We start from the raw sequence: 27,442 nt of genomic DNA, 5'->3' as shown, positions 1-27,442 counted from the left end.
ACCGATCTCGAATACGATTTTCTCACGCGGTCTCTTTTAGCGCAGAGGGAAACATCTCTTGCAATAGCTATAATAACACAAAAACATTCTAACCATTATTGCAATCTGATGCGCTCCCATCATCGATCGGACGTGCAAGGAGTCGATACAACAGTGTGGAGTGTATGTGAATGTTTGTGTGAAAAAACCGCCGTGTCAGCAAGAAATGGAAGTTGAATCCGTGAGCCAAACCGGACTGGGAAATGGGATTTTATGGTCGCTTTATTATTGTGCTCGGGTTGAACGTTCTGAAGTAGACCGTCTGGATGGACCAGACACGTTCGCAAGATCAAACGGTTTTTGGGGATAGTAAGACAATATTATTACATATTTCGTTGGGAAGATAAATTGGGCAGGAATAATACAGTATTGTAGAATATGATATGAAAATGAAGTTAAATAAATTCAAATTAATAAGCAGCTTCTATTGTTCATACATTCCGCTTAACAAAAGGTGGATCGAATTGGTCGACCAAATCACAGAATTTCATTTGTTTCGTAAAGTGTGTGAAGGTGAAAAATGTATTCCAGGAAAAACATTTCCCTACCGCTTTGCAGCAGCAACAATCCGAATCCGTCATGCTCGACGAAAAGCTGCTTTGCTTGCTGTCCATTTGTCAGCTGCCCGTTCCAGCCGAACCGAAACGTCGGTCGGCGGCGGCGGCGACTGCACACAGTTGTGTCTTTCTCCTTTGATGTGCCTTTTCCACCGACACCACGTAACGGGACCAGCGGCTAACCCTCCCCCCAGATTCCGGGGAAAATTTCCACTGGGAAAATTCAGCTCATTGCAGACCGCAGGCACGTTACATACACACACAGCTGCCCTTGCTTTACCCGACGAGTTTCTCCAAGTAGCGGACCTTACAGCACACGGCGAGAAAAATCGGGACACTTGGAAAGGTCTCGTGCTTCTTCCTCTAGTCAGTGGAGGGGGGGGGGAGTTTTGCGGGTGGAAAATGACATTACGATGATGCGCGCAACCGTTCCACACCAGACGGAGCACAACTGCTGCTGCTACTGCAGCTTCGAAGCGGCAAAAGATTATCGAGCATCGGTGCTCAATCCCCAAAGCAGCGAGTGAGTCTCTCAACCGTAAAACACTTCCCACAACAAATGGCTGTGCCGTTTTCTTCGCCTTCTTATTTTACTTTTCAATTTGTGAAGCTTGCGAAGGGAAAGTTTAACACACAGACGGAACAGACGGAATGGGGTAACTTCCAGCGCAAACTCCAACGATCACTTCAATTCGAGAGACAGATTTTTTGTTCTGTGAGTGTAAAATAACAAACACATATTTTACACCATTCAAGAAAGGTTTGAGTTCTATCGTTCCATAACGGATGGGGGGAAATTGTGCTACAATTTACCGGGAATGCTGAAAAAACAAACAACTCCACAGGTCGAAGAATGTAGATCGTGAGATCGTTTTGCGCGCCCGAATGGAAGGGAAAGAAGTATATACAAAAAACTTGGAGAGAAGAGGCGCATAATCTACCGGAGCGTGGAAAATTGTCTTTTTTCAGTCTCATAAACAAGGCCTCAAAAAACCTGAAGCAGAGCTCAAGCGAAGTTCATCTGGGCTTTAACAATTTCTGCACCATAATCCATGGAAAGTGTGTTAATAGTTTCTCGCCCTTTCGAATCGATCAATATCGCTTTTTTTAGCAACCTTAAACTACCAACATCATCATCATCAGCTTGACATGCGTTGATCACGTCATGTAGGGTTCGTCGCCTACACAATACTTACGCTACTAAACCGCCGAGAAATGCGACCGGGCCGCCACCGATGAGCCGGATTTTCCTGTGACAGGAATCGAACAGCGACGGCCGGGCGTGGGGCGGCGACGAAGCGTGGCTGTGCAGTCCCACCACGCCACCACCGCCCGCTCCCGGCCCATGTCCGATCAGATGTGCCGGTGAGCGAAGCATCGCCTTCAAACGTTCGCGCAACTTGCTCAACCGGAAGAGCGTATCCTCCAGCGTTGTCGTCCTTGCCCCCTTGTCGCCAACGCGTCCCACCCGCACGCGCGCGCACAAACAGCCACGCACAACCCTTTAAATGATACGATCCGGGAAGGTGGGTAAAGACAGACACAGAAGGAAGCACAGCCCCCCAGCCACTTATACTAGCAGCTGTCACACGTCACGCGTAACGTTTTGGTGAGGAAACTTTTCTTTCTATTTCATTTAAAACTTTTCCTTTTCACAAACACAACCAATCTGCTGCAAGTATGCGCCCCGCACGATGTTCGCGCGCTGTTGTCTCGCAGATCAAAACGTGCCGGGAAGGGAAGGTTGTAGGTGGATAAAAGGGGGAATATGATGGTGTGTTAAAACAAAGCACATGAGCAGCAAAACAAATACTTTTAAAAAAACACCCTCCTCGACAACAAACAGAAAGAACTACAACACTTATCACACAACCACCACTACGACGACACACGGGGAGGGTTTCCTGCCTTCATCCTGGTTTTCGCGATGACTACTACGATACGATCAAGCGAGCGATGGTTGAAGATTTCTTTTTCAATTTCTTTTGCTTTCTTTTGCTTATTTTCACCCCACTTTCACTCTTGGATTCAATTGATTTATACTTTTCTTCTTTTTCTTCTTCTCTTGCACGATCACTCACGGAACTGTTGCTGAGGGTGCTGCTGTGGTTATAGTTGAAAAAAAACAAAGGAAAGATGATTACTAATTTATCGCAAAGGAAATGAGAACAGAACGCGTACGGAAATTGCACTTTGAAAAAGTTATGTTTTGACTTGTTTTCATTTGAGTTTTTGTTGGTTTTTGTTTTGGCCAAGGAACGTCGGATTGTGTTGTGTGGCACGTGCTGGGTTTTTGTTTTATTCCTGACTTTTTTTTCTTTTTCACTTCTTTTCACTTCTTAATTACTACCATCTTCACATTTCTCACTTTTTTGTATCTTATTTTGTACAGTTTTATAATTATTGTAGAGTTTTTTTGTAGTTCTGTTTGATTTTAATCATTTTTCACTTGCACTTTTTTCCTTAAACCAACTTCCAACTACCATATATGTATAATAAAGACAATAGAAAACAAAAGAACACACACGCACAAAAACCACATTAAAAGCTGTCCAGGGGGGAACAAAAGTGAAAAGAGGATGCAAAGCGAACAATTAAAGGCAAACATGGGCAAAAACGTACAGAGCACGCACACAAAACAACAAACACTAGAGAATAGAAACGATAACAAAGGTGAAAAACGCAGAGAAGTAGTAAAAACGCCGACAAAAACACTATCGAAAACGCGCGTTCAATTGTGCGTTTCTCTATCACTTTCCAATTCCCAGCAGCCACGTGTGTGTGTGTGCGTGCTGAAGGAGTCTTTACAATTATTCGTAAAAATGAATGAAACTTGGATTTGGATAAAGCTATGGTACACACGGTAGGAACAAAAAATGAGAAATTAAATGGCAAATTATATCACACCCCATATCACTGTAACTGCCGAGAGAGTGAGATAGTGCCCCCGCCACAACAACGCATTATTTACATTCAATGCAGTTTATCGTTTCTTAACTCATCGCATTTTACGTCTTGCACCGGGGCTGGGAGGGCGGTGACCACCAACACAATCTGGCAGGCGCGTCTATTGTTTTGGTTTGAGTTGCAGTTTCACCTACGGCTTGGATATGACACACATCATCCCGGTTGCACACCACACGGTGATGTTTCCACGTCTTCCTAAAGACGAAGCAAGACGTTTGACGTACGAGAGGGAGAGCTGACTTTACGCCACTTATCTCCGTCCCCATAAGAACCGGCGGTGCTGCGATGCAGCAGCGGGGCAGAGCACTTTTTATCGATTGTTACGCAGTCGCCCCGGCCTGAAAGACACACTTTCGCACTTACAAAATTGCACCAACCCCCCGATACATTGTTTTACATTTTATATCCTTCGCGACTTGGCCGTCCTTTGGCTCCAAGTGTATTGAACGTAAATTGGTTTCCCTTCCCCCATTTAGCCATACACCTAAAGTGACGGAGACACGGGAACGAGAGGCGATTTAAAAGCGTTGTTCTACTAAGGAACCATTTTCCATCGCTGTTTTGCACTGTATGTCACGAAGCAATGCTTCACAAGAGGAGAAACGCAGCGAACAGCACTTTTACCATGCAAAACGGCCTTTGCATCGATCGAAAGTGGGGAGGAGAATGAGATTGCAACATAATATGCGCACACCGTTGAAGGAAGAGTGCTTTTGTTGTGCTGTTTGTTTTCACTTTCAAAATGGGAAGCCTTTCCTTTCGTGCATCGAGCAAGGAGAGCAGCCTTCGTTTGATCTGATTGCATAAGTGTGCAAGTAAAAGCAATGACTTTTCGAATGAAAACATTCTCATGAAGCTTTGCTTTGCGCGTGATGGTTTACTTGCAAAACCGGCTTAAATCATTCAAAACACACGCAGCTGAACATTTAACTTATTAAATGCCGTACTAATCTCTGTCCTCATTTTTTTTTTTTTGAGGGAGCCTAAATTTTCATGTTAAACTCACGCACTCATCCACAAAGCAAAGCAGCCACTTGAGAAAACAAAGCGAGCTGAAGGGGTTGATAATCCTTTCTCGTTTCACAAAGCGCGTGTTTAATCCAATCTGTCAACGAATCCAAGGAATGATTTCTGACTTACTTTTGGGGTCGGTACAACATGCGGGTGGCAATGGGAAACCCTTGTGCCTTCTTCCTGTTGTCTCACACTTCATAATCTGCCCCGCTCTTAAGAAAACAATAGAACCGTTTCATGGCAACGAAATTCGAGCAACCGAACCCGAAGGGGCGACGTGACGCTGGTCCGTCGGTCCGACATTTCAACCGCAAACAGCAGTGCGCGCTGCTTTCGTGTCGGCTGGATGTGGTTGCGGGGGGGACTCCTGTGAAACAAAGCCTAACCACAATGTCACGCCAAACGACCAAGACTCTTTACGATCGTTACGCTACTTTGCGTAAGTTACTTGAGAGCTTGCGTTCATATCTGCATCTGTCACAGAGGAACCTTGCATCCCGTATCAGATGAGAAGGAGAGAGAGCTACTACCCGAAACATATACCACATCTCCTCTCTCCAAGTACTTCCCCTGTCCCCCCGCAGTTGCTTTGCCTTCTAATGGTACAATGTCACGTGCAAAACAAGTGCTGCCGCTGCTTGTGTTTACCGTTGCGTTTCAACACACACACACAGCACACCCCCAAAAGGCGATGTCAAAATGCGACACTTGAAACCTCCACCAAATTGAAATATCTCCAACTTCCTCATCGAGGAGGGGAGAGATCTTCGCACGCGCTCACAGGCAAAGGGCCAAAAGAATGGTTTTAATTGTGCGTTTTCTCAAGGCGCTCATTTCGGGGGGAGGGGTTGTTTTATTCCCGGTGGCCACCGAAATGGAAGTCCTACAACTGCCACCATCACCCACCCGTGTGGAACCATTTTACTGCCTGTGTGTGACAACAAAAACGCCGTCTGGTGGGCCGTCAACCGGCAAAAACTCAGTGTACGCATAAAAGGTGCTCTATTGTTTCAGTTTCGATTGTAAGATGATAAGATACCACACCACACGTGTGTCTCACCCTTGAGAATGTGGTCAAACCATTTAAATGTTGAGCAAAGAGAAGGGACTTAAGAAATCTGGAAGAAACTGTTCATAATTGAATGCATCTGTCACCTTAAATATTCTATGATACTGACTCAAACATACAACAGCGCCATCTGTTGGGAAATGCAAAAGTGTAAACATATCCATAGTTTGAAATTGATAAGAAGATAGTAGTACAGTCAGTACTAGTAGTAGTAACAGTCTGATATAACTTGAAATATAGTTTGAAGGTGCTTCTGACTGTTCGGTGCACAGTATAGAACGATGGAAAAAAGGATAGGACAACTCTGAATCCCTTTGCCTTCCGTTTCAAGATGTAAAAAAGTTTAAAACAACCTGAAGTGACCTGCGAGGTAGTTTGCATATGTAAGAAATGACAATTTTATTTGTTTTTCTTCACTACACAAAACCGATCGGCTCAAACAAAGTAATGTTTGTCGAAAATTCACCACATTTACTATCACAAACAAACCCAACAAAGCACACCAAAGTAAAATTAGTATTTATCCTCTTTAGCAACAACAACAACCACACCAACTACAAAAAATGTATATTCACCGTTTCTCTTCGGTTCGTGCGAAAAATGACCATTATTTGGGGAAAAGGAAATGTTTACAAAGCGTGGTTGCGGCAAAATAAACCGTCCCTAATTCGGCATCGGCAACGGAAAAAAATCGGAAAAACAACATATCTATCGCCATTCGATCGGTACAGGAGTGTTTCTGTTTTGAAAACGTTTGAAATCAAACGCCACATGCTTTTATTGTGCGTGTGAAATTTTCGAAGCGATGGACTGTATGTCCAATTTTTGGAGTCGCTGATTTTTACTTCATGCTCTATTGTGGAAGCCATAAACAATTTACAATTTACAATGACAATCAGTAACGTCGATATTTGGGGCATTTTTGTATGTGCAATAAAGAAAAATCGGAAACGCTTGTTTTCTAGGTCAATATTAGTAACACACCAGCAGCAGCGGGGATTTTAGATCAGTTCCCCGAGGTCAACCGGAGCCGACACAGAGAGTGAGCTCCACTGTAGGGAGGGCAAGTTTGTTACGCCAATTTTGCAACGCCACGACACTGCCATGGCGAAACGAAACGGTTTTACCAACATTGTACGCGCGTGTTAAAAACTGGCGACAGTGCCCGCGTGTTGCGGAAAAACCTTCAGACTGATCGCAATCGCAAGTAGGAAATAATGTTATGCTTCCACGAGCGATTACACACCGTGTAATATTGGCCTGGAGAAGAGTTTTCCAAGAAGCAGCAACAAGCCCAGCAGATGTGCATGTGTGTTTTTCCTTTCTAACGCTTCCACAGTTTCCGTGAAGTACACGACAGCGGAAGCTCCCCACAATCATTACGAAGAATTCCACATCCCACACCTTTATCTACTCGGCAAATGTTTGATTTGTTCTGAGTGCTTTCAAACATAACGTACGTACAACACACATATCTAAATGCAAACAACATTGTTGCTGTTGGCCCGGTTTCATTCCGACGCCGTGTAATCCTATTTGCTCCAGAACACCGATTTCAACATCATCGGTAGCAGCAGCAGAGCGCACAATACACCGCGCTGTTCCCGGAGACTGGACGGATGATGGAACAAATCCGTTTACAGAATTGCGCGTGGCTTTGATTTTAACCTCAGCTAAAGGTAACCCGCAATACAACACCTTCGAGCGATGGTGGGCTAGTGCCTAAACATGGGCCCACAGTTCCAGACATTGTTTGCTGTATACCCCCCGGGATTCGTTCGAGGCATTGATGCTGATTTCATGGGAACACTAACTGCACTTCTCTCGCTCCCGTTCCGAGGATTACTCTAGATCCGTGGTAAATCTGATGCGATTCAGACACATTAACTGGGAGGAAATTGGGAGAGCTCACCTTACTAAATGAACGCCATCATAACATCTGAAAATTGGAACTCAATTGCTTATGCCCGGTTTTAGGAGGAATTCCAACATGGCAGCTTTTCTTTTGGGGGGAAATTCCACCAAATGCGTTAAGCCCATAAAGCCATTGTACAACCTTAGAACTACAGTACTGTTGCCCATTCTTGACCGCTATTGATCTATCCAATCGACCATACAAAACACATATACACAAAGGAAAAAGCTCACTCACTGCCCGTTTATTACGGATGTTGGAAGTGCTACAGTGACGTCAGCACAGGCACCGACCGACCATCCGGTAGACTGTTTTGTTTTCTTGCCAATCGTATGATCGCCATAGATCTTTCGTATTCCTCATATACGATCATGCAAGTACATAAAGTACAATTACAAATGGTCATTGCGCCCCACCCCCTGTGCAAAGGCGACCGAAAAAGGGAAGTTACCCGGCACCGGGTAGCCCCACCAACGAGGAAGTCATTTACGAACCGGACAAAGAGCGTCGTACCTTGCCATAACGAAAGAGCAACTACTAGCTAGAGACTTAGTGTGCTATTGTATGCAGCAGTAGAGTACCGGTCACAGCTGCGTTACCATGGCGATTCGTAAAACAAGAAGTAAAAGTGAGAGTGTAGGTGATTATATGAAGTCGCTGAAGAGCTTCAGAAGAGTGGAGGGCATTGTGACGCTCTGGTGTAGGCGAAGAACGTACTGCTTCGACGGCATAATGGGAGACACGACGACCGTTTGCGATTGGAGCTGGAATTGTTGGTGTCCAAGAGATGGTAGTCCCAGCGGTGAACGATCGCGCTGCTGTGTTGTCCAGGAAGTTAAGAAATCTACCCTCACGCTTTTGCAGACACTGAATCTCTTTTGCCCGTGTTGCTGGACATTGTGTCTAGAAGTGTGGGCCAATTCGTGTGGTTATTCCCCACAGCGGCTGTGGATCATCAGAGCCCTCTAAAACAATCGTACATCGTGTCTCCCTCCTGAGTACCTCTTCAGATCCCGCCGTTGTTTGTGATACACACTGTACATCAAACGTCAAGCAACCGGACGGGGGCAACGTGAAGGCTGATTAATTGCCCTTTTGAGCAGAAGACGAAGAAACACCCGAACCAGACAATGGAACCCAAGAGATCTGCACAGCAGGGGACTCCACATTGTATTCCAACAGCAGTCGCTTTCGTGGATTAACACACGTCCGAGAAGACAAGATATGTTGCCACGATTCTTTGCAGACACTTCTCAGATATCGCTAGGATGCTTTTGATGCTGATGCCTTACCATGTCCTAAGCTATGGCACGGCGAATAGAGACTAACCGTCACGATCGGCATCTTCACCGTGACCAGTATCGGCAGCGGTGGGACATACAGATACAGCGATACAGCTTGTGTTGGTCTGCCTTCTACGAAACCCCCATTTGGTTTCCCTTTCACCTATGGCTAAAGCTGGGCTGGCGTCTAATCTGGAGCAGATCTTGTTGACGAAAACGTGATCGTTTGTTGTACAGCACCGTAGTACTTCTCCCCCCTGCTCTTACGCGCGCGATTATGAGAGGCACACACCATTTGAATACAGCACCACATCGGCCAAAAAGATGATCCAGAGAGGTCAGAGATAAATGTGTGACTCGTGTTGGTACATACATCTCAATGAGTCACAGACACATTTCCACTCACTTTCCCTACGAGCTGATGTGTAACGTGGTATTCTCCTCGCAAACACATAATATGTTCGTTGATTACATTATCCGCAAATTTTCAATTATGAATTTCACTTTCCATCACTATCCCAATCGGTAATGACCCGCAGACCTTTCTGCACAGCAACGCAAAGTGTAATTAAATTGCTGACGGACACAACGGGCGGACACTGTCACAACACACACACACCTCGAGGCTCTCTCAAGGTTAACGTGTCGTACGCGTGAAAGCCAAGCCCTCTTTTGAGCGTCTGCCGGTAAGGCCACGAAGCAAACAAACTTCGACGGCGGTAGCGCAGCCTCGAGAGAAGCCTAAACCCGAAGGCACGCCACTCCGTTAGTTCAGCGCCGACTCACGTAATTTTCCAGCAATTCTCTCACGCTCATAAATCCTCGCGAGGTAAAAAAAAAGTCTAGCGCAAAAACAACATACCTCGCCTCTAGTGGTAGCCATAATTACCCTTATGGAAAAGTAGGCGCACTTCTAGAGATGGCGCATCATGATGATTTTGTTTTTTTTTCTACCATCAGTTTGTGTGTTCTTGTCAGGTTATTAGCTTTTTTTGTGTTGATGTGTTTGTTGTGGTCGTGATGCCACCACATGACACGTGATGCAGTAATTAAAAGCTCCTAAACACGGACATGCACACACACATACTGCTCCACTTCAAGGATATAGTGAGGGATCCCGCTGCTGACGTTGTTGGAAGGGCTAGTTAAACAGCTGCTGTTAAGCGAATATCGTTATGCCATTAAACAAACTGTGTCTGCTGTTGTCGTGACGAGTTGCGTAAGGCTCGAGCTTGCTGTTGTGTCGTGCCTAAAAACTGTTTGTGATGGTCTTTTTTTGCATACGACGACATTGAACCATGATTAACGCCAAGCTCTTGTCAGACCAGACACAACTCAGACTGAAACTCGGCCGCACAAGAGTGGTTCAACAACACGTACAGAGCTTGGTGCTACGAAAGCTCTATCCTTAACTCTCGACCAATATCTTGAGTTGTGTTCAAGAGAGAGAGAGAGAGAGAGAGAGAGAGAGAGAGAGAGAGAGAGAAATATCCTGAATCCAACAGAAAATATGACTGCCCAACTAAAAGGTTCCATCTAAGGGCTATTCCTTTTCATCCATCAAACATTACGATGAAAATGAAACCATTTTGTCTTTCGGCCCTCCTCATTCCGTTCCACTTCCTCCAGACACACATCCGGCTCACAACAAACGTCTGTTCCATCATCATGTCTCCGCTTGTGTTTACCGAGAATCAATTCTTCACCAAATGATTGATGTTTGAGGCCCAAGAGCACGTTACTCCGGGTTATCCACTGCCAAAAATTCGGACCATTACACATCACTGCGAGACGCAAAATGGAACCATCGAAGGAGCATGAAAAGAAGTTACAGAACACAAAACCGGCCCACTATTATGAATCAGCATCTTGCCGGAGCCGCTTTTTTGTTCGTTGGTGGCAGAAACCTGCAGAACATAAACTTGACCACGCGTGATTGTTTGGCGGGTTGCACTTTATACTGCTGCTTAATGGTTTTGGTTCTGCCCTCTTCTTGCGAGTGACTTGTGTTGCACACACCCGCAGGAAGATTATTTGGAATGATTTAGTGTAATTTGTGCCCACCTTTGAAACTTTGACTCAAAAGAATCAACTCGAAAGAATTTATTCCTCCTCTCCAAATTGCACAGCATCCTCTAATAGCACCCAAACGAAAAGGGCAGATCTGGAGCTGGAGGTTTTATTTTTGGAAGCAGGCGCCATCCTCAGGCCTCCGGGCAATGCTGCTGCTGCTGCTGCAGTGTGTGGAAGCTTTCGACTGCAAACCGGTTTTTTTGGTGTTAGCGATCCTCCAAAAACAGTCAACAGTCGGATGAGAACGCGATCGACAAGATAAACCATTCCGAAGCGTCAAGAGGAAGTCCCGTGCAAGTCCCGTAGCAAAAAGCAAGACAAAACCACATCGAATCTGCTGGTTGTAATTTGCAGTTTCTTGAAATTTTAGTTCAAAATCTACAAAAAGAAAAAATCGTAGCACACTTTATAGATTGAGCGCCACATCGCCGCTCGTGATGTAGGTCGTGATTTTCTGCAATTCAGTTTGTGTTGTTCGTGTCTCGGAAGTATATAATGAAGCCGATCTGCGGTTGATCAATTACAACTAATCAAGATTCGTTTTCCTATTGCTAACGTCACACAGTGTTCGCAAGAGCATTAGGAAATGTAACACAAATTTCAAAAAGCAACAATCTCTCGTGATTTGCAGTTGGAAGAATAATTGGAAAACACAGTTACATCAACAGTGATCTCCAAATGCGCGGTGTGCAGGCCGTCGCGTTCGATTCGTTCCAGTTTAATTCGATTATGGAACCTGAAAGCGACTCCAAAGTTGCCAACCCACCTCCCCCCAAGTAGGCACAGAAAACAAAACCTTGGAAACCATTCATAAGGTACACGATGGTGCTGGCAACGGGCGCTTAATTCGAGCAGCCGATCTTGCACGACTAGTCTCTCAATTGTATGGCAACTACCGGTGACTCGAAGATCAGACAACCAGAGATCGACTTCCAATATCTTCCTCCAAAGTCTACTAGCGAACAGCCAACACATTTGTCAGACCAGAGTGTTCAGAGTGCTCCTGGAGGGCTCTCTAGTGTTCAATTGTGGTGAACGGTAAAACAACAATCTTCCAATCCAAACCACACGAAATCATGGTTTCTTGCGATCGCCATGGAGGAGTTTGGCCTTTTTTGAAAGGCAATACCCTAACTGGGTTAAACTCCACCGGAGGGAGTGGGATTGAGTGTCCACTGGAAACGGAAAAGCAATGACCACCGCTTTCCTCTACACCAAAAAGTTCCACAGACATCATTTGGGATGACCGCGAAAACTACTCCCCGCACATTTAGCTGGCCTGGTAATTGTTTTCTGTGAATGTAGAAGACCAACAAACAGATCTTGCCAAGTTGATGTTTGGACGAGCCTACTAACGACTGACTTGAGGAGCGTAAAAGTTTTGGAGGGATGCGAAAGGTAAGTCGACATGCGTTTGGAAATGTTTGCCTGCTTGCTTAGCGTATGGCTGTAAATTAGTGACATTGAAAGCATGGTTGCACAGTGGCCAATGTTGCATGATGGAACTCAACTTCACTGCCGGGAGTTGGTAAGCGGTGGTACTGCTCTTTAAGGTTTTGAACGAACCCACGAGTTCGAGTGCGTCTCGAAAGATCACAAGACAAATGATTAGCAATCAACCGTTGCCGGAATGGCCTTATTGAAGAGAGAGTTGTAAATTATTACAAAGTGAAGTTGAGGTTTGTACGATTTTGGAGATGAAAATTGACTCCCAATTATGTCCATCATCATCAACACTAACTAACTGTTTTTAACACTTTTTAAGTAGATTCCATTGCACATTTGTCGGTTGGTGGTATTCACATCAACAACCCCTTTCCAAAGGGAGTTACACTTATATAAACCCATGTAAAGCCTTTCGAAGAGCGGAATCCATTTACCAAACAGGCCCTTCATTTCTTCCCGCAACAGTGGACATTAAGATCGCGAAAAAATAGATCACAATGAACAACTATTGGCACTAACGGGGGAGGGGGGAGTGTGTATCGTGTAATCGAGGTGATATAATGGCAAACGATACAACAAGCCCTGTGTCGCGCTTGCAACATCAATTTGAAAAACCTTTTATGAGATTGGGAGGTATCTCTATCGCAAGCGAGCGAGTAATTTCAGCGAAACGCCAACAATAGAATGTGAGGAATATCTTTCGCTTTTCCCTCTCTCTATCTCGGTTGGGGGTTCAATTAGCAAATAGTTGACGTTGTTCCATGAAACACCATCAATCCTCACGTGAGCGATCTCAAATTAACTCAGGTTTCGATGGCTCGAAGTTCGACGATGTTCTTTTCGCCGTGCTCGACAACCATTTATTGGACACCTTTCAACGCATCTTCATCGCTTGTGATTAATTGCTAGCCAGCTGATGTTTGAGCGTTTCCAAACCAAGAAGTAGTAACCAAAAAAAAAAGCATTACTACCACAACCAGGCAAAGAAACCGAGCAAAACCCCCGCGGGGCCCACAGTACCGCCGAGATCCAATTCTCATGTTCTAATTCCCAGACGCGATTAGCGCGTGATCCACAAATGGCATTACACGCGATGAGGAAAGATGAGCCCCCAACGACGAAAAGCGACTAACAACAACAAAAAACAGAACAGTGATGAACTACCTCGCCCCTCGTGGATGAAGGAGCTATACAGTGAAGCGCGGCATGGAAAATGCTCCCACCAAGCCCGCGGTCAGGTCGGTCACGGGATGGTACAACGTCACCCACCCGCTGGTTGTTGGATGGGAAAATGGAAAATGATTTGCCCACCATCACAAATTATGGAGAAAAACCCAGCGCCACGAAGAAGCGGACCGAGAGAAAGCGTCTTCTCTCATTCGCGTGACCTGCATTTAGGAGTTAGTGGAGGGACGACGACGAACGATCGAGGCCCCAAAGAAGAAGGTTGAACACCAAACATACTTGCTGTCCACTCTCATTACATAAATTAAAGTTTTTGCTATAGCTTGGTTCTAAACTACTTTCTGCCAGAACCGTCAACGACACAAAATCCGAAATCTTTATCACACAACGCTACCCTTCGGGTGCGCTACATTATCGAGACTTAACAAGGGATAAGCATGATTTATTGATGACCCTAGAGTCCGGGAAGGGGGGGCGAGGGGACCCTGTGTGACTCGCAACGACACATCGGGGTCAGAAAAGGTATTAAGCCACCAGAGGTCGACACACGCCAACAATCCGAACGCAACACCGAATTTCCCCTCGGTGTAAGGCACCACAACACGAATCGACCTTCATAATCTGAAGTTGATTTGAGGCGCTTAGTTTTACACCCCCCAACGATGTATTGCAGAAAGTTTGGGTGTGTGTGTGCGAGGTCAATAATGCTTAATTTGATTAGCACTTCAAGGCCCTTTTGCCCTTGCCCAACCCAAGAGTGGGGCAAGGTACCGGAACGGAGACTATTTTGCAAATGAGTAGCCGCAATGGTTCTTTACTCCACGTTATGGTGCCAAGACATCCAGCAGGTAGGTTAGCCGCTAAATCCAATCGGATCAGAAATTCAACAAAGCAGGGAGCGGGGGAAAATTGTTGTCTAAATAAATAATGTTTGACAGTTTCCAACACGGGTTAGATTGGATTAGTTTTCGGATTTAATCATTCGACAGAAGGAGGGAAAAAAGGAAATTGTTCTCTCTCTCGGTTTGGAGTGTTTGGGGAGCTAAGTTTTTAGTTACCGATTCGCAGAGGGTTCGCGTAACAGAGACACAACGGTCTCAGCACAAACCCATGTAGAGGAGCATATCTAATTAAACTTGTATGACTCGCATAATAATTTCACTCCACACCCTTCACAACCTACTGGTTTCAGCTTCGGAGCAGAGAAAGACTGCAAGTCCTTTTTTGGAAGACCGACATCGTCGTCGTCGTCCAGTTGTTGCATCCAAGGCGAGAGCATTTCTTTCTCCTATATGATGTAACTTCCCGGTATGGCACACCACTCTGCAACTGGGAAAAACTCTTTTTATCCGACTCAGACGACGACGTTTTTATTCGTGGAGTTGTCACGTCACTTCGCTGTGCAATCTTATCCTCCCCAAAATGTATGACAATTTTCTCGTAGAAATTTTATCAAGCAAATTGAATAAATTGATACACCAACCAGCGATGTAGTAAGCCCTTCCCATGCTTCTAATTTCCAAGAACCAGGTAGCAAGGATGCCCAAAACGTCTCTATTACCTGTCCTACTGGGCACTTCTCAGCAAAAAACCTGATACCGAGTGTGATGTTGTGACCCAGTTTGTGTGCCGGCGTTTTCCCGCAATCGTCCATATTTGATAGATCATTTTCTCCAACCTCCAATTTGCACAGCAGCGAGGGAAAGAGTTGCTATCAATTATGCAACACACCGGTTTGCCTGATAGACAGGATCCGCCAAACGGTATCCGAATCGATACCTTCCCTTCCCTGCTGCTAGCGTGCTAACTGAAGGGGCAGATGGTTAGATATTGAAACAATATGGAAAGGTTTTGCCCCGTCCCAACGACCTCCATTTTTTGCCCAAGATATGAATATGAATGACTGATTAGATTTGAAAAGCTACAGATTGGAGAATTGGCTTTAACAAAAAAAAAACCTCAAAACATGACCTCTCTTTTATAACATATTCGGAAAAAGAGCATCCAACTGTTACTTAATAATGGAAGTAGTACCCCCATCGACACCATTTGCATAGGTAATAAAAACCATTAAAAATGATAGCTTCCACAGCAAAACAACATGGAAAACATCGATCGATCGAGCACACTGTCGGTCGGTCTGTATAAATAATAAACCAACATTTAAATGCATCTTAATATGCACAGACACGCGGCAGATGATCTTCGTCCCGCCGAAAAAAAAAAAGTGTTGAACGTTGAACATTGCCGGTTATTCGCGCGCAATACTGGGGCGCCAATTTCCATAAGATTTCGATCCGATTTCCTCATTATCATTTATCGTTGTGCCTTTTGTGTGTGTGTGTGTGTGTGTGTGTGTTTTGGTGCGGAGCTGAAGCAAACCCAGAGACGCCACAAAACCCCCCAAAAATACATCTGCCTGCATCCTTCGAGTGTTCTGCATATTTAGCTAAAGCTCTCCTCCCTGCCATGACAGCCCCCACAACAGCTTGGTTTTATGTAATTCCCACCTATTATCTCATATCCATACATTCCCACACCGGAAGTTGCTTCGGATGCTGTCGGTGCAGTGTGTGTATGTGTGTGTGTGTGTGTGTGTGTGTGTGTTTGTGTGCGAATTTTTGAGGGGCAAAGATCGCTCCTATTACGTGTTCCGAGCCTCACGCTTAACCTATAGTAAAAATAACATGAATATTGATATCTCCCCGGCATCAGAATGATTTGCATAGCGTTCACATTTGCGAATATCTTTCTTCGCGCTGATTTCTTTTGGTGCCTCTCTCATGCTTTAAGGACCGCAATTTGAAGTGAATATTTAGGCCAGTAGTGAGAAAAGTGAATTCATTTAAAAAAACGCGTTTGCTTAATGATAATTTCAAACCATCATTTTCATCGCCGCGAAACAAACAACTAGCCATTTATCATTAAAATAGCACGAAAAGTACCCAAATCAAATTCGGCGCTGGCGACATTTGACCTGCACTCTGCTGGTTGTTGGCGTTAGGGAGGCGCTTAAGAAGGGTGAACGATGGCTTTTAAAATTAATTTATAACCCATTGACCACACCACACCACCAAAAAGAATGGGATGGTGAGATTTCTTTCTCTAGCCAGTCGATTGCGAGAAAGTTCTTCCAGCTGGTTCCTGCCTGCTCCACTTGAGAAGCGTTTTAAAAGACGTTGATTAAAAGGGATTTATTGCGTTATTTATGGGCGTTTGCGTGTTAACAGTTTGACCCTTTTAACTAGCAGCAGCAGCAGCAACAGCGTGAAAAAAGGAACAGATTTTCATTTTATGGTTAGCTCTATTTTCTCAATTTGAAGACAATCTGATAACTACTCTCCCACCCATTTGTCAGTCAGGCTGTCAGTTACTCAAAATATGTTTTTGAATGGATTTTTTTGTAAGCAACGGAAAGAATTAGATTTCTTCGCAAAAGAACAAACTTTAGTTCGTGAAATAGTAATAAAAACCTGATTGAAGGATAATTGCTTAATTTTTCCACTCTTTTTAATGTTCTCTCATACCCCTATACGGAAATCCGTGCATCTGCGTGTGGTGCTGGCCCCATACCAGGGAGCAAATGAAGGAAATATTATTCCACGATCGATCGAGCCCCGTTCCAGCTCGTTTGTGGCTGGCTTTCGTCGTTCGCCATAATAAAAATGCTGTGCTGTACTCTTTTTTTCTGCAACCGGCCCACGAAACGGACGCGTACAGTGCAGGAAATAAAAACATAAACCCATACACGCGCGCGCACAATCCAATCTTTTTGTGGTGTGTGAAGCCGACCGTTGCCTGTTGGCTGCTACGTGTTCCTGTTTCTTGAAGGAACACAGACCCACCCGCAAAGCGAGACCAGCGAGAAGGTGGTTTGATGATTTTTCCCCGTCCGTTCCCATGCGTGGTGCCGTGTTTTCTTATTTTAAACCGTTTGCGTTGCGCGGCACTACTCCCTTGGCCGGCCGTGCGCACACAGCACAGTAACGCAAAGCAAACGCGCGTTTCGGTTGCATGAATTATTCTCGCATTTGATTTTGATTATTATTGTTTCACGGCGCGACTGTGCTGGTGCTGCTAAATCGGTCGTTCAACCACCACTGCCAACACACAAACACACACACTTGTGCCACCCAGAGAGAGAGAGGTGCGTTTGAGCAATAGAATGTATCCCTTTTTAGCGACTTTTTTGTGGCGCATGTTCTTACTATTTGAAAATAAACTTTAAACGAACAATTTAAAACAGTTCATTTACCACCCTGCACATTATCCGTGGACACCGAACCAAAAAAAAAACACTCACTCACATAAATAAAGACGGAAAAAGATGACGGCCCCATAACGAGGAGTACGTTAATTTTCACATCATTTCACCCGACCGCGCGCAAATGAATCTTCCGGGCAATGCGAAGCGAGTTTGTTTGTCTTCTCCCCGCCCCACGTTGGCAGTAGCGATCGTGGCTGAGAAGAACAAGTGGTTGTAGTAGAACAACTTCTCATCACTCTAGGTTCGTTTTTTTTGGTACCACACCGCAAGCAGTGGTGTGCGTAATGAATTGCGGCGCGATCATCGAACTTTCCTCTTTCTCCTCCAGAGCATGAAACGCAGCTTTTCTCCAGCTGTTTTTTCCTCTTCTCTTCTTTACCTTTACACTAACACACACACACACACGCACAAACACAACCACCGGATGCTGCAGAAATGGTTGGATACAAATGATCTTTCTCCGGTGGCCCTGTGCCAGCCCATGAAAGTATTTGAGTGTGTGTGCGTCCGGTTGGTGGTAAAGGTTCGTTCTAAGAGGATCGGGAACAGATGAGATCAAACTGGGCGAGTAATGCAGGGAGGACAGGTGTGCGTGTTGCCGTATATGTGTGCGTGTGTGCTAGCGTTAGAGGAAACCGTTTGATGGATGGACTAGCATTGTACGTTCCTAAACCTTCATTACAAAAGGTTCAATTAGTGTGTTACAGAACGTTCGATAATTCATACAATTTGTGATTTATCAATCCTATTATTATAGCACAAACTGTATTTTTTTTATTTAAAAAAAAATCATTCTTAGGTGCCTTCACAACACAAATCCTCGTCAACCTGGCCAACAACACAGTGTTTCTTGTTACACTTCACTATACTGTACTAAAACATCATTAAAAGCTCCACAAAACCAACACAATCGATTGGCACTGGCCAAAAAACCTTTTGAACCACTTATTTTCACTGTTTTATCACATCACACTACCCCCAATGTGGCCCACTTTTTTCGATAGTTGCTCATAAATATTTTGATGAATTCACTTGATTTTTGCTGCTGTTAACTTTTTTTTTGGTACCTTTTATATTACACGATACGGCTTCAAACTGCCACGCATTTACGGTAAAACGTACATTTAGACTCTGATTGTGTTGTGCTGCTTGCTTGCTCATTACAATTATTGCCCGCTATCGGTCGCGATCGGTCGAGTTGGCAAACGGAATAATAACGGAAATAAAAATAAAAACAACAACTCCCGCACGAAGAAAAGTGCACACTACAACACCACGATACCCGAGACCGGGAATATCCGTTCACACGCGGCGGCAACGACTCACGACCAATCCACGCAACGGCTCAAAATGAACTGAGCGACAGTCGGTGTATGTCCATCTCTCACCAGCAGCCAACCCCGCTCTTCCCAACCAGCGAGCCAACAAGCAACTGAGCGCATATGTGTTTTGTGGATCCGCTCACCTGCTCGCTCGCTCTCGCTCTCTCTCTCTCTCTGTGTTTGTTTTTCTAATTCTCACTACCTTTGTTGCTCACACGCTCAGTACTTCTCGCAACATCACTGTACAGTGCAAAAGCAAAGGTTCAACCGATCTTCGATTGAATTATCAGTGGAAATGAAAAAAAATATTGCTGATACATAATATAGATTTTATTCTAGAAGACGGTAAGCAAAATAGAACAAATTAACTTTTCACAGTCACGCATTTTACCCCACAAAAAAAAATATCAACGTCATCCGTGAGCTCTGTGTCGTGAGATAAACAAACAAGCAGCAGCAAAGTGAGAGCCTCCATGTACTGCTCACTGCAGCGCATGGTGAGATAGAGAGAAAGAGAGCGAAAATCGGGCAAATCGTACTCATCGTGTGAAAAGTTCTCTCCGAGACCACGTTCTCTTGCACTTGGGGAATAAAAATCGTTCGCTTGCGTCAAAATCTCGTAAATGGAATTTATTTTGATATTACAAATACAGTAAGGATTAATTTCTCGTCAATGAAACGTTTGAAATGTATCATGTAAATCCCAAAAATATATCAAAGACTCTTTAGTTTGTACCGAGACACGCAATGATGATTGTGTCATAGCGTTTATAATATTTACGATGTCTCGGATAAACATCAACCTTGCGCGAAGTGACCACCTATCTACGGCTCATGTACGCGTAGTGCTAATTGCTCACATTCGCAATTCGGATCGAAACCCGTATCGGGATGTTAAACGATAGCACTAAACGGTGTCATGTTGACTCCCGTGTGGCACAACGATTGGGCACACACAACAATATCACATGAGTTCGTTTGCCATGTGTTTGTTTTCTTCCTTCCTCTTACACCCAAAACTGCAAGCTTTCCTTCATATTTCATTCATCTCATACCGTCCACTACCATATCGTGTTGTTGCACAGTTTCGACAGTCGTGTACATTTTCTTCTATTTAGATATTTGATTAGTTTGTTTTTTTTATCCTTATTTACAACTTGCAAAACATTGACACACTATTTAGAAACACGAAAAAAGGTCCATCTTTCGCATCAGATACAATCAACCAACGAGTCAGCTAAAAAGCGAACGAAAGGTTTCACTCGATCCGGCAAACAAGTGAATCGCGTTACGATGCAGAATTGGATGGATAAAATGATTCGCTCTCGCAAGCCTGCCACTGCCAGAGATTGGTTTGCTTTCGCTAATGGAACGAATAAAAACAAATAAAAAAAACACCAACATCAAACAAAAACACACAGAACCTCTAAAAGCCCCGTGTGAGCGCGTGTGTCTATATAAGACTCAACAGAAATTCCACACAAACAGCAACACAACACAACACATACGAAATTTCGCACATACGGAAGCATTGCCAGAACAAAAACACACAGCGACCAAAGTATTGTGAAAACTAAACTGTCGAAGTTAAAATTAACTCTGCTCATCGGAGAATGCAAAACAAAACAAACAAAAGTTAATGGAAAAAATAGCACGTTGCACTCAGAGCAAAGTGAGTGTCGGTGTGTGAGTTTCCGTTCCTGGTGGAGAGATGTTTTTATATTTTCAGTTTCGTTATATTTTCTTTTTGCAACCGTTCATATACAAAGATTTAAAAATAAGCTTCCAAAGAGGGCCACACCACCACAACAATTCTGCAGTGTACACGAGCGGCTGCTTGTACGGCAATTGTGTAAATGATTCTTTGGGCGGAAATAGAAGCATTCAATAATAAGTGTGTTTCTTTTTTATAAGACTCGAGAAGTACAACAGGGAATGACTTTGGAAAAAATGACACGGAAGAATTGTGTTGAGTTCAGCTTCCTTTCGATTTCGATTTCACATTTTCCATTCACGGAACGCACACATACATTTCTGTCATTGCCAAAAAACAAACAATACTCAAACATATACTACTGTTAAGTATTACAACAAGAAATCCAAGAAGACACATTCAATGAACACCAAAGTCCATCGGTTTCGTTCGTTTTTTTCCTTTGTTCGTTACGGCATCAACACAATCAGTTGTTTCAGTTAGTGTCGAATCTTCCCAAAAGGTCAGCCAACAGGACTTTCTGTCGGACGACGGTCTCTCTCAATGGGTGTCCCTTTTTCCTGTGTTGCTTGTTTCCACATTTCGTTACATACGCTTTGTCTTGCTCTGTGAGAAGTGACCGGTGCGAAGATAACTTTCATTGAAGGCACAGAACAACCGAAAGCAAACTGAGTTCCAACGTTTTGTATCAGCAGTTTGCCTCACTCGATTCACGGGTACTACATTGGGACCATTGCTTCATGAGCAATGAGTTTAGGGAATGATCTAGAAAAGGGTCTAAGCCTGCTTAATCAATCACTAGCAGATAAGGAGTGCGATACGATGACAACATTATTCTATTCTTTTTCTCGAGAACCTTTGGGTGACCTGTGTGAGGGAATTAAAATCACTCTCCAGGAATGGGTTCTAAATCTGTTCTCCAAAATAAACGCTCTAATGGAAAAGGGTATCAGTATCTAGCACCTAACTAAAGAAAGATAGCTTATCCAATTGAATGGAATTCCTGGAGCAGAAGATCCTTATTGGATAGACAAAATTCGACAGTTAGTCGAATTTCATTCCCTCCAATTGAGGCGTAAAACAAAACGTTGAGAAAATACTGGCACATCCAACAACAATTTGACATCATTTTAGCAAAATTGTGTTCATCAAATCAATCGATGATTACAACCATTGAAATTAATTGAACCGAACGTCCTACATCAATTCTTAAGTCACGAGCGTCCGTTACACATTTCATCATCGTCTTGACCTAACCGAAGGATTCGTCTTGACCTAAACGTCCATTCTGAAGAAAAACGAACCGAAACCTGATCGGATCCGGTAAAAGGACCCACCCTCTCTCGACCAATTGTCCCGTCCTTCGATAAACGTACAATTAAATTAACCACGCTGTAGGTGGCGACGAACCCCCGCCAGACCTATGCCGGCGGTACCGCTTCTCGGGTTATTTCGGGTTCTTTCTTCTTTGGCGCTTTGCTTCTTCTTCATCCCGTTTTCTAAGGGCTTCCAATCAACCGACGACACCTGGGATCAAGTTCGACGTCGGCGGTGAACGATTTCATCCAATTCTCGCATTCAATTTCACAGGATCTTCGGTGAATTGATTTCTTGCCTCTCTTCCTTCAAATCGAATCTTCCTTTTTTGACGGTGTGTGTGTACGTGCGCGCGTGTGAGTGCAACTAATGGAATTGCTGTTTCACAGGTTCACCTTTCGCCGGGATGAATGAAGCTCTAAAAAGGGTTTTTGGTGGATTTAATTGAAATAATACGTAAGTGAGATGAAACACTTTATTCTGATAGTACGATTTAAAAGAAATTTTCCCAAACGGCCAGCTCACTTTCCAAGCAAGCAAATATTGCCGCTGAAATATAATTACATCCATGCGTTTAGCCACGGTTTTAGGAAGAAAGGGAAAACTTTTGCAATATTGCAATCTTTAAAACCTCCAAAAAACAAAACAAAAAAAAAGCGCTTCTCTATTTCCAAGGAAACAACATTACATCTTGCACCGAAGTGCCGAAAAGTTTTATCTTCCCGGTAGCACATCACACACATCAGCGCGCAGAAGGGAAAAGTCGGACTGGTCTTTCTCTCTCTCAGTCCGCAGACCCCTGTTGCACTGCATGTTTGCTCCACCGACACACCGACACTTTGATCTCGAAACGACACGAAATTATTACCGACCTGTCAGGAGGTATTTTCGCCCGTCTTTGCAACTAAGCCCCGGAGCAGCAGCCCGGCGTCAGCATTAGATGTGGGACCATTCATCTTCTGTGTTTGAGCCTTGGTTCTTACAAGCCTTATCGTCGGTCCGCTTGCTACTACTTCGTCGTTCCAACAAATCCCTACAAAGAAATTTGTTCCCACTGTCACTGTTCTTTTTATTTTTTGTAATTTAAAGGTGTCGACTTTTCTTTTCCCACTAAAGCAGCCGCCTCTGTACTGTTCACAGAACGTACGCTCTGGGAAGCGGTGGTAACAAACTCTTCGCTGCCTACTTCAGTTCTTCATTAGCTGCTGTCCTTCCAGCGACACACCGCGCCACCGAGACTCCATCCGACCGACCGACCGACCGACCGACAGAGCGCAGGAGAAATGACTCGAAATTAGCCAAGTTAGAAAGTACATCCTTGACAGGGGAACAAACTTTTCGTATCCTTCTTCGTCGCTGGCGGGCGCGCCCAGAGGGGCACAACACAACTGACGCGACCTGACTGATTAGCCGGTGTATGGAGCAGAAGCCAAGTAGAGCAAAAAGGTGAGTTTTTTAGGGCGGAAAAGTTTCGATACTTTGGAGGATTGCCACTGTTTGGAGTTTACAGTAGAGAGATGAACGGGAAATTACTTTAACGCACTGAAATCTTAATGTTTATGAGAGAAAAAAAACAGTGAAAAGATTTTCAAACGACAACATTTAAGTAAGCGAAATACAGTATTTTTAACGACTTTTACAGTTTAGAACACTTTGAGACTTGAACAGTGCCCATTACATGTAAGCAGATAGGACTTATTGGAGCTCGAAGAATTCCTGAAGAACTCTCCAATACATCATATCGTTGACCGATTTGGAATTATTTATTGTCCAGACACAATTCCATGACGCGTGAGGCAAGAGCATCGACATTGAGACCAATCAATGGCCTTTCCTTTCCTATCCGTCCACCACCGTTCTTCCCGATAAGACTTTTGCAGGAACTCGGTACATTTAGTGCGCTACCGTGTTGAGTGCCCATGTACCCCCCCATTGGGGACCTCGGGGGCAGCACGTGTTTATGAGTAACGGGAATGGAGCCTCCTTTACGATTGCTCAGCACGATACACAAACAGATTGAATTCCGATGTCGCGATGAACGCCGCAAAGCCGTCCAATAGGTGATACGACTCTCCAGAGAGTTCGTCGTTCGTGTGTGCGAGCCACAGATCCAAAATCTTTCATCAAGCTCACCCAAGACTCTAATCAGCCTACCTCCCCAACTGGGGGAACTGCGGGCCGTGATTTACGGCGTTCGGTCATCGCCGGAGGACACATTACCAGCGGCATTGCGTCAAACGCCGTGCATGCCGAAGAGACATTGACACTCTAACGGCACAGCACATCCCGTGGGGGACGCGCATCGCTAACGGACCAGGGACACCTACGGTAGCCTTACTCTAGGTTGATTGGGTTCTGTCTGTGTGTGCACGTTCCATGCCTCTATATCTTCCCCCTCCCTTTACGGAGGCCATATTTGGTTTTCAATTTTGTTTGTCTTCCCCCAAAACGTTCAGTTCAGTGACCGATTGAAGTGGAAGTGCTTTCAGAGGGGAGGTGTTTTTATCGAGAACGAATAGCCAACGGTGAAGTAAGCAAATGAACCCTAAAGCCATACCTCCCTTCCCCCCGCCGACGCAGGGGTGTGCGTAGTACTTACGCAACATTATCGAAGGCTCTCCGGCACTGCCTCTCGATATCGTTCACTGCCCACCATGGACCGTGTTTGATTTGACAGGGAATATATTGCCTTCCGGAGCGGGCGGGATGGGCAAATGCGTAATCGAACGGTCAAATATTTGCAATTCGGAGGATTCGGAACATCTGACAATATCGGGCGTTGATTCTTTCCGGTGTGAGAGAAATGGCCATCACTTACCTAAAATGAGAATAGAAAAATAGAAAGGAAATGATTAATATAGATCCATTGGAAAAGAATTATTTGGATATTCATGTACACATTAAAATGTACAAATTATTTTAATTTAAACTGTGTACTATCTGGGCGGATTTATCTTAAATTAAAGAAAAGGCGAAACTTAACTTGCGATGGTGCTCTAATGCGCCAAATGAATCGCATCAGCAAAAAGGGACCAAGAAACGCGTTACAAACGCGTGTAACTTTGTATAAGTGTGACAAAAAAGGGCGACAGATAGAAAGGGACAGAGCACTAATCACTGCAACACGGAACACGCAGGATCGTAAATTGAGATAGTCTTTGCCGCTACCGCCGCTCGCAGCCTCACATACACACACACACTCAAAACGCTCAAACACCCAAGAGACCCAAAGACACTGCAAAAACAAACAACAGCTGATTGTGCCTGCCAAGGTACGTTTGCGGCGAACCACTTGCACTGCAAAGGGAAAGGGATCGATGCCGATAGAGCGCTTTCCCTTGGCCAGGCTTTTCCAGCTCTCTCGCACGTGTACACCGCCGGAGAGCGAACAGAAAAAGGGAAAACTAAGCACACTCACACACACGCGTACACATCAACATCTGCCCCATTTTAAGCATATTTCCACACAGCACAACAGCAAAATTAAAAAAAAAAAACCAATGGTTGACAAGTGAGCAACAACTGTCAGACGACAGTGAGTGTGTAGTGTTTTTCACAGTAGTGAGAGAGAGAGAGAAGGTGAACAAGTAAACAGACCGTCACACGATGGCGCTATCTCCGAGGAAAATGGGGAAAATACCGTACAGAATGAAAAAAAGAAAAGAAAACAACACACACACAGACCGTTAACTTAGCGGTTGGACATGCGCCTTACGGTCGGTGAGGTGGCGTGAGTTTCGCCGATGATGTGTTATGCAAAAAGTAGAATGACGAGGAGTAATAAAAAAACAGCAACCCCAAAGTGGCTTATTTTTGCTTTAGGCGACTTTTCGCAATCTCCGTTCCATTATCACTAACAAAATGGAAGCGTATTGATAATACATTGCAACTCTTTTCAAGATGCATTCCACGATTAAGAAGAAGATTACGTGCGAAATTTATATAAAAAAGGCCGGAAAATGTCTATTGCAACAATTATTGCAGGACCGCACGAATAAATATTGTAAAAAATCCCTTTGGGCAAAACACACTTTGTAAACATGCTGGCTTTTCCTCATCGACAGCACGGCTCTGCTGCTGTTCCCAAAGGCCCTTCTCTCCACACTGCTTCAGCAGCACGTGCGATCGATTTTTCAAGGTTAGCATAATGACAACCGATGGCACATGGCACACGGAGGGGTGGCTTCCCCATCATCCCCTCCATGAAACCCAAGAGAAGACGGACGATCCGTTGCAGCGTCGCGTTCGAGATTTATGTCGCACAAGGAAAGCGAGAAAATTCACATCTCAGCAAAGAGATCGATACTGGTTGGTTGATTTTATTTTCTTTTCTTTTTATTAGCAGCGAGCTGGACAACAACTAAGTTGTTCTGTCTCTCTCTCTCTCGCTCCATTAGTGCCTTCGGTTCTTATTAGCCCGTGTTTGAGATTGTTTTCCTTCGGCAGAAACTAATTTGTTCGCCAAAGCATAGGCGATGTTTATAAAATAAACCCCGGCACATTCCCGGACAGTTGCAGCCAATGTGCCTGGGAACAGTGTTGGAATCAAACTACGCCGCCGGTGGGTGAGGGAGAGCTTGATTTATCCTGTCGCAAAAGCATTGTAACACGGATGGGGATCGTTAAAACCATTCCCTTCTTTGTGTTGGGCGCAATTTGATTAACCTGATGAGGGCAAAGGAAACAAGGATGGAAAGTACAGTAGAGGGCACTGGTTTAAATCTGCCCCGTTCAACACTGGGCACACGGGTAGGAGAAGATGGGGACGAACTTTTCACTCCATCGCGCGACGTCACCCGGTAACGGAATAACACCCCATTAACGTGCCCTTCTCCTCCCTCTGCGCCAGCCGCCTGCAAACTCAATAAACACATTATGCAATCAATGGCATCATCGTCGCGCAGTGGCAAAACCTAAACACAGATCACGACCCTGTGTGGTGGTGCATGGGTGTTGTGGGAGGTGGGAGAAGGTTGACGCGACATTGGTTGATGGAAAAGCGCGTCTTCGAGGGAAAAAGACACGGATGATGTAATGCTATCATCAGTGGTGATGAAACGTTCTTTGTGTGTGGAATTTAGCTCGCAACTGAAAGAAAATTCCTTTGGTAACAGTTTAGGTATAAAGAAGGAAAATGGATTTGGTTTTAATGTAAGTTTTTATCATTTTTTGTATTAATTAAGGAATTCATTTGAGACATGGTTTTGGTTGTTAGATTTGAAAAAAGGGACATTTGCACTGTTCTAAAACCTAAAATGGACCGGTCTGGTGATA

The 27,442-nt window shown here is 44.5% G+C and overlaps 1 protein-coding gene across 14 annotated transcripts in view; it reads right to left on the bottom strand.

Moving 5' to 3' along the window:
- Window positions 1-27,442, bottom strand: part of LOC120904815 (MOB kinase activator-like 2) — a 110,330-nt gene that overhangs the window by 57,790 nt on the left and 25,098 nt on the right. For 5 of the 14 annotated variants that reach the window (XM_040315194.1, XM_040315191.1, XM_040315199.1 and 2 more), the window contains one exon: window positions 1,793-2,699. The exons of 4 other annotated variants lie outside the window; for them this stretch is intronic. In XM_040315194.1, coding sequence (XP_040171128.1) covers window positions 1,793-1,974 — 182 coding nt within the window. In that variant the 5' untranslated portion in view covers window positions 1,975-2,699. Of the gene's footprint in view, window positions 1-1,792; window positions 2,700-18,882; window positions 19,177-27,442 lie in introns of those variants that run through there. 5 more of the 14 variants (XM_040315192.1, XM_040315193.1, XM_040315195.1 and 2 more) reach the window with 5 other exon arrangements.

This window comes from Anopheles arabiensis, chromosome 3, assembly GCF_016920715.1.
Source record: "Anopheles arabiensis isolate DONGOLA chromosome 3, AaraD3, whole genome shotgun sequence".
NCBI lineage: Eukaryota > Metazoa > Arthropoda > Insecta > Diptera > Culicidae > Anopheles > Anopheles arabiensis.
The sequence above is the reverse complement of the archived record's forward strand: the minus strand, read 5'-3'. Positions and strand labels throughout refer to the sequence as shown.